Raw genomic sequence first — 10,682 nt, 5'->3', positions numbered from 1 at the left:
AAGAAATGTTTTATGATGAGGGTGGTGAGACACTGGCACAGGTTGCCCAGAGAAGCTGTGGATGCCCCATCCCTGGAAGTGTTCAAGGTCAGGTTGGACGGGGCTTTGGGCAACCTGATCTAGTGGCAGATGTCCCTGCTCACGGCAGGGGGGGTGGACTGGATGACCTTTGAAGGTCCCTTCCAACCCAAACCATCCTGTGAGTCCATGATCCTATGATTAAAGCATGGGACAAAAAGGAATTATTTAATTGCCCCAGACATCTCTGTTATAAGACCAATTAATAAACCAGAGAATTGCAATTGGTGGTTTGTGATCCTGAGTTCAGCCTAGTTCATGTTACTGAGTCCTGGAAGAAAGAGTTGCGTCGCTGGAGTGTGAAATCCCCTCGCCACAGCCTGGGCGGGAAGGACCCCCTGTGCAGCAGCACTGCTTGTGTGCAGGTCTCAGCACCGGGGCTGGCCAGGCGTCAGCACGACAGCCTTGAGGTTGTAGAAGTGAGAAGCCAATCTTCCCGTCATGCAAATGTGCCATACCCATGCCGAAGAGCCTCGATCCCCTTTTTGTCTCAGCAGATAAAGGGGAACCGAGTACAAGATTAAAAGCGAGCAGCTTTGGTGCGGATGATCATGACTTGCTCCTTTATATCGTGTGTGCACAGAATAAATTTAAAGCACTATATTCTCACTGTGTCCTTTTGCGTTTCTGACCACGTTTCTTTAACTCCTACTTTAGGAGTTTTACTTGCCATTGATTTACATTTGTCTTCATTTTCCCTCATGTGGTGGGGAGGAGGAGAATATTTTCCCACCCTCTCCCAGTGGCACAGAAACTGGAACTGGGAGTTTCAGGGAGCCGGAAAACCCAGCAAGCACCAGCCCGAAGGACGGTCTGAATTTTTTGTGACGTGCTTAAAGAAAGCAGACACTTCTTATCCGTTTTGGTGCATTAATAAAGGAAAATGGGAGAATAATGCACAAAGGACAGAAACATACGGGAAACGCTTTTTTGAGTGTTTGAGAAAACACGTGATGTATCTTATGATGATTAAATTCTTACGTTCCGACAGTAATTCAGGTTGTTGCTAAACAGTTGGTACCAAAAGTAGGCACTGCTGGATCTAGTCTACCTGAAGTTATCGATCGGGAGGTTTTCCAAGAGCTGAGCAAGATGGTGCATCTGCCATTAGTGTTGATTTCCAATAAGTCTCCGCATACCTGATGGGCATCAGGAGCTCGGGAGGTAGCACGGCGTCAATTTTTTAAAGAAAGAGAGAGGGAATGAGCTGGGTAATTATTGACTGATTAACCTGACCTTGCTTCTGGGCAAAATAATGGAATATTTGAAGTGGAATTCGATCGAGAGAATTAAACGAGGGTAAGGCAATTAATGCGGTTCAGTGTTGTAAAAACAGATCTGAGCAGCTTTACTTGGTACCTCTGCCCGCTGAGTGCCCACGGGAGGGCTGGGTTAGCTTTGCTCCCCGTGAGCCCCAGCACTGCTGTCCCACTGCGCCCTGCACCCATCCTGGAGCTCCCTCGGGGTTTGCCTCTGGCCCCGAGCGGGATGGGAGCGGGCGGCAAAGGGACAGGGCGCTCGTGCAGCGCAGCTCGTGATGGCGTTTAGTGCCACCCTGGAGCTAATGGGGGCTGGATTAGAGGCTCGGAGGAGAGCCACGGGGAGGATGGGCCACTGGGAAGAAAATGGGAGGAGGCCATGGAAAGGGAAGGAGTGGTTTGCTCGTCAGACAGCTAATTGCTCCCAGAGAGGTGGGTGCCCTGAAACCTTGCGGGCGATGCTGTAAAACAGCCGGGACTGAAGATCTCTGACAAATGGGCACATTTGCAGCTGGTGGGAGCAGCCATCCAAAGCTGTTCATTCACATAAATTTTGCTGTCTTAATTGGGTGCCCCTCACGGAGGCAGCTCTGTTGTGGGCTGCTGGCTGCAGCCGCCCGCCCTCGCCTGCGCAGCACCCACCAGATCGGTCCTGTGCAAAACTACTGTGCTTTCATTGGGCCCATTGCCTGCTTTGAGCTGCATTTTAGCAGGACCTCATTGCTGTGCAAACAGAACTACACTGTTCAGCTTGCATTGTAACTCGGGGTATGTAATTATTGCTGAAAAATTTATTAAAAGATCTCCTAAACTCCCCCTGCTTTGAGCTATTGATACTTGCTATTTCCTGTCAGCTCAGTGACCTCCTGCTTTCCGAACAGCAGCTCTGATGGAGCTGTAAGCTGGAGTCCCAGCATGGGACGTGATGGGCCGGGGATGCTGGAGGCAAGCTGCGGGTCCCACTAGGTTTGCTGCTGAATGCCAACTGTTCCTTCCACAGCTGTGATGGCAGGCGGCTCCATGAGCTTGCTGCAGGCAGGGCGGGCAGCAGATTTTGAGAGCCATGTTGTTGCACGAGTTGGATTCGAGCTCACACGAATGTCCAGGCAGGGTTATGGCATTTACATGGCTCCCCTTCAACCCTAGTGCTTCATCACCGTCTGCAGACTGTTGTTCTAGTGCGAGTAATTGGAAAAAAAATGATATCCCAACACTTTCTCCGAAAAAAGAGAAACTGGAATGAGGCACTGTGCTGTACTGTCTCTGTCTCTTCCACCTTTTGCACAGGTTCATCACCAAACCAAAATGCTTTGTTGCAAGCAAACTTTGATCCCATCATTTGTGCTGCCGGATTATAAGCAACCAACAAGCGTGGCTGCAGGAGAAGCAGTTGATGCATAGCGTGGCTCTCCCTTCAGCCTGAGATTTGCCTCCCAGGTGGGTTTTCTGGCTCTGAGGCCAGCCTGGAGTGGCAGGAGCAGTCAGAGGAGCACAGCCGTGGGATGAGGACACCCTCGGGTGTGTCGGCCAGCTCAGCGACAGGCTGAGAAAGGGCTTTGCGTGCTGGGCTCCTGGGTGCGAGGCTGCCCATGGCCACTCCGTCGTTGCAAGTCCAGTTGTTGGTGCAAAATTCCCAGTGTCCGGCCAGTGGACTCGGACTCCATGCTTCTCAGTGACTGCAGCTCAGTGCTTTTGCCTGGCTGGACCGGCAGCCTGCAAGGAGCACGCTGGATTTCCAGGATGTGTGAAACAGGATCCATCACTGCTAATACAAAAGGGTATTTTATAAGCATAGTCCCACTGATGTTACCAATAAACAGCTTTTAATTACCTAAAAATACGTATTAGAAACATCAGTTAAACATCTCACCTGCTTCCTTTTTTAGTGACTTAAAAAGTCAAAAGCTACAATTTTAGTCTCTTGTGGATCACCTCCAAACACAGCTGGATGGTACAGATGAGGCGTTTCGGGGAGAGCCTTTAGTCCCAGAGGATCCATAAGATCTTTTCAGACCCTTCTGTGCATCATCTCTGTTCTGCTCCTGTGTAAAAGCCTTGTGACATTTTGCACTGACATTAAACCCCAGCAGTGTCTCTCCTTGCTGTATCTTGAGCAGGATTTGTCCCTCCTGGCACGCTGGAAGTTAAAAATCCCAGGGCTGCTGGCCCCTCACTATGGTACTGGATGTCTCCCATGCCCTCGCTCCTGGCGAAGGCAGATGGACGGCATCTCCATGTCCTATTTCTGCAGCTTGGCAAGCAGCTGGAGCTCCTTGTGTTGCTTCTGCATGGAAGGGACAATCCTGGCTCTGCTTGGGGCAGCGATCGTGCAGCTCTCTCCTGCCCACCCCTCTGCGTGCCCCCCCCATTCTGTCATACCCGCTGCAAATGGTTTTATTGGTCAGAGTTGAAAAAACTCTAGAAAATTAGTAAAGGGTTGAGTCAGCATCTTGAAAACTGAGCGCTAATTTTTTTCTTCTTGTTTTACTTAGCTTGAATAAATAAGTTGCAATGTCAGAGCCTGAGCTCCGTTTCCAAGAAGGAACATCAGCCTTTGGGAACTGAAGGACTGCATAGAGGTCATAGATGCCCCAAATCTCTTTTGGCAAATGGGACTGCAGCTGGAAAGTCCTTCTCTACAGGGCTGCTCTCCATCCATCCATCCATCCATCCATGCCGCAGTCTGTGCTGGTACTGGGGGTTTATCCTACCCTGGTGCAGGACGTTGCACTTGGCCTGACTGAACTTCATGAGGTTCGCACGGACCCACTCCTGCAGCCTGTCCAGGTCCCTCTGGATGCCACCCCTTCCCTCCAGCGTATTGACTGCACCACTCAGCTCGGTGTCATCCACAAACTTGCTGAGGGTGCACTCGATCCCGCTGTCTGTGTCGTTGATGAAGATAGGAAATAGTATTGGTCCCAGTACAGACCCTTGAGGGGCACCACTTGTTACTCCACTCCACTTGCACATTGAGCCATTGACTGCAACAATTTGGATGTGGCCATCCAGCCAATTCCTATCTGTAGTCCATCCATCAAATCTATATCTCTCCAAGTAAGAGGCAAGAAAGTTGATGGGGACCGTATGAAAGGCCTTACAGAAGTCCAGGTAGATGACATCTGTAGCTCTTCCCTTGTCCACTGATGCAGTCACTCCATCGTAGAAGACCACCAGCTTAGTCAGGCACGATTTGCCATTGGTGAAGCCATGTTGACTGTCTCTCATCACCTCCCTGTCATCCATATGTTTCGACACGTCTTCCAGGAGGATCTGCTCTATGATCTTACCAGGCATGGAGGTGAGGCTGACTGGTCAGTAGTTCCCAGCTTGGGGCTGGAACAGCCTTTCTAGCCAATCTCCTCCCTGGTGGTTTTTAAAACGTTTCATTTTTATTACTTTAAGGCCACGAAACATTATGGAAAATGTTTCAACCAACTCCGTAGATCCCTAGGAAGGATTCCTTATGGTTTGCTCCCAGAGACTGGATAGCTCGTGGGGCTGCCAGGTCTGTGCTTCCTCTTTGCATTTGCCTTTAAAAAATACCCTACAATTCGTAAATGTAAGTGCCAAGATAAACAGGCACATCAATGGCAACCTGCAAGAGACAGAAGAAAAATTTTAAGGCAAGAAAGGTTTATTTTTTAAAATTTCCTTGGAGGAACTGTGGTCAGGATCTTCTTTAATTTTTTATTGAAAGAGCTAGCTCTTTGCCAAAAAGATCCTTCTTCCTAGCTTTGTCAGGTAACTCAGCTATGAATTAGTTTGAAATTGTACTTTTCTTGATAACGTTGGTTGGTTGTTGTCAGTAAAGAATTGCAGGTCACAAAGAGGTGAAGGTTTATTAATCCGAACAACAAGTGAGTGAGGAAGCTTCGACGGCTGAGAACCATATCATGTGTGCAAAGTCACCGTCACGGTGATGCTCAGATGTGCTGCAGCAGGCAGGTGTCAGTCGCCTGCGGTTAACTGTGAAGGGTGGTGGTCTGCTGCCTGCCTGCCTGCCTGCTGCTACCCTCCTGCTCACTGCTGGGGGGTTTGGAGGCTTTTTCCCTCCTCCTTTATTGATAATGGTGAACGTCAATGCTAAGCGTTGGGCTGCAGGCAGGAGTCCCCCCCCTGCCCTGAGTAGCATCCTATGTGGCAGCTCTGGGTGCTGGTTCCTTGTGTTTGTCCCCTTCGGGACAAGCATGGGGGACGCTTTTGGGAACTCGGAGAGCTGCGGGGAAGGGGAGGACGAGGGAATCAGTTTTTCCTCTTTCCCAAGCAGCTGAGGATGTGCTGAAGCTGAGTGGTGTTACCAGCCTGGGCCGGGCGTTTGCCCTCTGCCAGGTCGGTGCCCGGTGCTGTTGGCAGAGGGGGGGGAGAAAGAGGTCCCAGTGCTGCCTGCACCCCTGCCCTCACCCCTGCCTCCCCTGTGCTGCCTGGGCTCCCCTCCAGGGCAGGTCACAGTGGGCCCTGGGGCTTCTCGGGGGCGTAAGGCTCGACCCTGGATCAAAGCCTCCTCCCCCCTCCCAGCGGGGACTGGGGACATGGCCCCACGGTGCTGGTGGCCATGGGAGCATCCCTGCTGCCCTGCTGTGCTCAGTGCCAGCAGGAGTGGAGCAGCCGTCCCGGTGGTCTGTGGGATGCAGGGAGCCTGGCCCGTCCTTTTAAACATCACGTCTTGCTCCTTAGCACTGCTCTGCTCGCCGGGGTGACTCCGGCCGTAGCGGCGGTGATGTTGTGGTACTTCCAGCTTCCTGTTGCTGAATGTTACTCGCCGTGAACGGTTAAATAGATTTGAGTGAGTCACTTAAACAGACGCCATGGATGTGAAAATAATTGTCTGGGAAGCCTGTGCCTGCCAGGTCGCCAAGTAATCCTCACATGTCCTGTGACTCAAAGACAGCCAGAAGGAGTGTTTTCCACCTGCTGCTCAGTTGGAAATACTGTGAAGGAAGTCAGCCTAGCTCCCCGTCCCATGTCCCCTCCATCCGTTCACGTGGTCCTTGTCCCCTTCCTGAGTGGCCAGCATGGGGGGATGTTCACCTGCGCTCACCACTTGCCTTGTGCGTCCTCAGTGATGGCATCACTGCAGTGTATCCCTCAGCCTGAACTGACAGGGAGAAGGAACAGTACATAGCAGTGAGTTACGTGAAATTGTCTTGTAGGATTGAAGGTGGATATGGGTGGGAAGGGACCTTGGAGGTCCCTGGTCCAGTACCCTCCAGCAGGTACATTAGATCAGGTTGCTCAGGCCTTCACCCAGCCAAATGCTGAATATCCTTAAGGATGGGCATCCCACAGCCTCTCTGGCTCCAGTGTTTGACCGCCTTCATGATGACAATTTTTTTTCCTAATATCTAATTTGAATTTTGTTTGTCCCTGCTTGGTCCATCACTGCTTGTCCTGTCCCTGTGCACCTCCAAGCTTCAGCAAGAAGCTGAAGGTCACCTCCAATGACCAGCAGGAAGTGTGGCTCCAGCTTCTCTCTACCCTTCTGCTGGGTAGTCGTAGGCAGCAGTAGGAACCCCCTTCTCTTTCCCCTTTCCAGGTGGACAAACCCAGTTCTCGGTCTGTCCCCGTGTTAATGGCAGCCTGTTGTCCCCCGGCACTCCTGGGTCTTTGTCTGCTTCCCCGTCAGCTGGCCCCAGCCTGTCTGGGTGCAGGGAGTTACTCAGCCCAGGCTGGTTTATTTCTTTATTAAATACAAGTTCTTCAAGAACGGGGAAAAAAATAAATAATTAGTCACTTAAACGAGAACTCAAACTGGAAATGTCCTCTTCCTTTCCCTGCATTTGTGCTTATTCTCTAGCAAATACATAATTGTACCACTTCCCCTGGTGAGGCCGCTGTGTTGGCTTGCTCAGAAATACTTGGAGCCTGGGGTGAAGGTATTCGCAGACGTGTTCATTTTCTCCTTTTCCCAATAGTGCTGGAGCTCTTAGCTCTGAGTCAGAAATGTGTACAACCGTCGATAGGATGTGACCTTCCCCCAGCACATTCCCATCATCATGATTTTCTAATTATGCCTGTGACTGCCAGCTGCGAGCGTACAGCATCAGAGCTACCACAGCCATTGAAATGACTCAGTTAATGTGCCTAGAGTCTATTAAACAAAGTTTATTTAATTAAGTAAGTCTTGATCTCATCAAAATCAAGAGGGAGCATTAGGGTGGCAGCATTTCCGAGAAATCATATTTGAATGGCAGGTGGTTTGTACTTTCTTTAGTATCTGGATCTTGAGATATTGCAATGTGCTGGTCTCACTGCTGAGTTTTGGGGTTGGCTGGTCCCACGGTTGGGGCACAGTTACGTCCCTGGCAAGCCAGCTGGGCTGCCACAAGCCCATGGGCGAGCACAGGGCATTTCGTACCGCCCAGCCTTTTTGCAGCTGCGCAGCATGAAGGGCTGCCCAGGCAGAGCATGGTTGGGTACCTGCGTGCTGGGCACAGGTGCTGTGCCCCCCAGTCCAGCCCTGCTGCTGCGCTCGGAGGGGTCTGGCAGTTTCTGAAGCACAGCGTGGTGAGGGGCACACCTGCACTTCTCGGCTCCTTTGAGGACACTCGTTTCTGAGAGAGGAACCTGGCTGAGATCAGACTCACAGAGCGGTTTGGGCTGGAAGGGACCTTCAGAGATCATCCAGTACAACCCCCCTGCCAGCGGCCGGGACGCCTGCCACTAGATCAGGTTGCCCAAAGCCCCGTCCAACCTGACCTTGAACACTTCCAGGGATGGGGCATCCACAGCTTCTCTGGGCAACCTGTGCCAGTGTCTCACCACCCTCATGGTACAACATTTCTTCCTTATGTCCAACCTAACCCCACCCTCGTTCAGTTTAAAACCATTGTCTTGCGCTGGGGACCCCAGAGCTGGACACAGTGCTGCAGGGGGGGTCTCAGGAGAGCGGAGCAGAGGGGGAGCATCCCCTCCCTCGACCTGCTGGCCACACTGTTGGTGATGCAGGCCAGGAGACGCTTGGCTTTCTGGGCTGCAAGCCCACATTGCCAGCTAATGTCCCATTTGTCACCCACCAATATTCCTCAGTCCTTCTCTGCAGGGCTAATCAAGGAGCTTTGCTCCGATCCGGGTTTGCCAAGCATGGCTTGTGGCTTGGAGATGCTGCTGCAATGCAGAGAAAAGTCCTACAAGACACGAGTGCCCGGAGACATTGCAATGGTTGTGCTGTCAGTGGTGGTGAGCTCAGAGCCGATTCCTGGCATTTGCTCAAAGGAGTAAGGGCAGATAGCCCTGTGCCAGATCCCATCGGTCAGGCAGGGCTCAGAACTTTCCCAGCTGATTTACTTCTCTCAAGTGTGGCATATGCTGTAGTTTCCTCCTCTCTCTAGCTGAGTCAATAGTCCTGGCAGCCCGGGAGACTCTTGAAAAAGCCCTCGCAGTCTTGGAGAGGCGGCCTTGGGGAGATGCTGAGACTCACGACGGGCTCCGTGCTCAGCAGGGCTCTTTTCCCAGTGGGAGCGCATGCAGGTCGCGCAGGCACGCATGGGATGCCCGTGGGGACAGAGACTTGCTTGTACTTGTTTTTATTTGCAACTCCTGTGCCCCTGCCCCTGAAATACGAGAATTGCTTTACACCCTCCCGTCACTGCTGGGCTGCTCAGAGTCATTCCTGAGATGTGGGCTGTGGGACTGGGGGGCCGTTTCTGGCTGCTTCAGCTCCTACTTTTCTGCCAAAAGCAGCAAATTCAGGCTGGGGAGTGAACACACATACACTGGCTGTTAGTCAGGGGGTGCCAGTGGAAGACGTGACCTTTTGTAACACCCTGGGGAAGGCTTGCCTGCGTGGCAGGGGCTTGGGGAGACCAGCCCTTGGTGAGCAGAAGGTTTTTGGTTTGCAGCAGTGGTTTTCTCTCCACTGCAGGAACCAGCACTGTGGATTGTGTGTCCCTTCCCTTCCACTTTCTGCAGAGTGCTGGGTATAGGGTAGGTTAGGGCTGTGTGGGCAGGGGGTCCTGCAGAACGGCTCCCCGGCTCCCTGCTTGCCTGACCAGCAGCAGGGTTATTTCCAGGCTCAGGACAGTGAGGAGAGTCCAGCAGGGTGCGTGGAGTGGAAGTGCTCCCAGTCTGGAGGTGGGAGTGCTCGCAGCTCTGGTCTCCACATGCTATGGGGCCAGGCAGCAGATTTTAGCTGTCTCCAACACATCTGTGTTTGCTCTTCTCTTTCTCCCCAGAAACGAAGGAGGAGCTGGAAGAGCTGATGTCTGACATAAAGAAGACAGCGAACAAAGTGCGCTCCAAGCTAAAGAGTGAGTATTTGCCTGTGATGCTGCTGTGGGGCTCTGCCTGCTGTGCTCCTGCCCTGCAGCCCCAGGCAGTGGGTACCACAGCTCCCATCCTGGGCTGGGGGTGCAGCAGGCAGGGAGCATTGCTGCCCTGGGTCCTGCTCCATGCTCCCACTGCTCAGCACTTCCCATTCGTCCCCCATGACCAGAAACGCCATGGGGCCCTGGCTGTCATCTCAACCCTGTGCCGGCAGCAGCTGATGTTTGACTCAGGTCAAGACAGTTTTGGGGTGGTTTGCTCTAGGTAGGAAAGGGCAGGTTACAGACACACAGCCTGGCCCCGTCTGTGCGTCCTCTGGCAACCTCAGCTGGTGCTGGGAGGGGTTGTAGAGCTGGGGGAAGGGACAGACAGAAATGGCATCTGCCATTGCTTTGCAGGGATCACTTGGGGATGGGCATCACCTTCCCTCCCCCTAGCATCCTCTAGCTGCTTTTATTTGCCCTTTGTGAATTTGCCCGCTTGTGCCCTGTTCCCAGGATAGCGGTGAGGGAACGGGGCCACAAGCAAGTCCCGTGCCGCCAGCACTGGTAGGCTTTGTGCTGTCCGGGTGAGCCCTGGCTCTGAGCAAACCCGCGGCACGGTCAAAAGTTGGGCTGCCAGGGCTGAATGGTTGAAGAGGTGCTGCTGTGGGACTTGCAAGCCTCCAAGAAGAGCTTGTTCTTCCCTGGTAAGCCAGGTTGGCACGGGCAGCCTAGGCAGGTGCAGCACCGAGAGGTCCCATCCAGACACCCATGGTCCCTCTTCCCTGTGTGGCTCCGGCTGGGCCGGGTGGTGCAGATGGCTCTCCGGCGGGGTACTGGCATGGGGTGTGCTGCCCTGGGGCTTGTGCTTCTTGCTGCCTCCATCCTGCTCCCGCTGGGCTGGTCTTGCTTTTCCATTCCCAGTGCAGGCTGCATTGCTGGTGGCTCTGCCCAAGGCAGCAGTGCCTCCTGCCCATCCCGGCTACGCTAGCAGCATAGCCGGGATGGGCAGGAGGCACCGCTGCCCCCAGACATGGGCTCTGTGGAGCAGGTGGTGGGGAAACAGGGGCTGGGTGGGCTCAGGGGAGGGTATCCCGTC

The 10,682-nt window shown here is 53.1% G+C and overlaps 1 protein-coding gene across 2 annotated transcripts in view; it reads left to right on the top strand.

The window, feature by feature from the left end:
* The window catches only part of STX1A (syntaxin 1A), an 84,496-nt gene that overhangs the window by 41,177 nt on the left and 32,637 nt on the right, over positions 1–10,682 (top strand). For both annotated transcript variants that reach the window (XM_009276376.2, XM_019471304.1), the window contains exon 3: positions 9,512–9,586. In XM_009276376.2, coding sequence (XP_009274651.2) covers positions 9,512–9,586 — 75 coding nt within the window. The remainder of the gene's footprint in view (positions 1–9,511; positions 9,587–10,682) is intronic.

This window comes from Aptenodytes forsteri, unplaced genomic scaffold, assembly GCF_000699145.1.
Source record: "Aptenodytes forsteri isolate BGI_AS27 unplaced genomic scaffold, ASM69914v1 Scaffold209, whole genome shotgun sequence".
Taxonomy (NCBI): domain Eukaryota; kingdom Metazoa; phylum Chordata; class Aves; order Sphenisciformes; family Spheniscidae; genus Aptenodytes; species Aptenodytes forsteri.
This window is presented reverse-complemented; position numbering and strand designations above follow the sequence as displayed.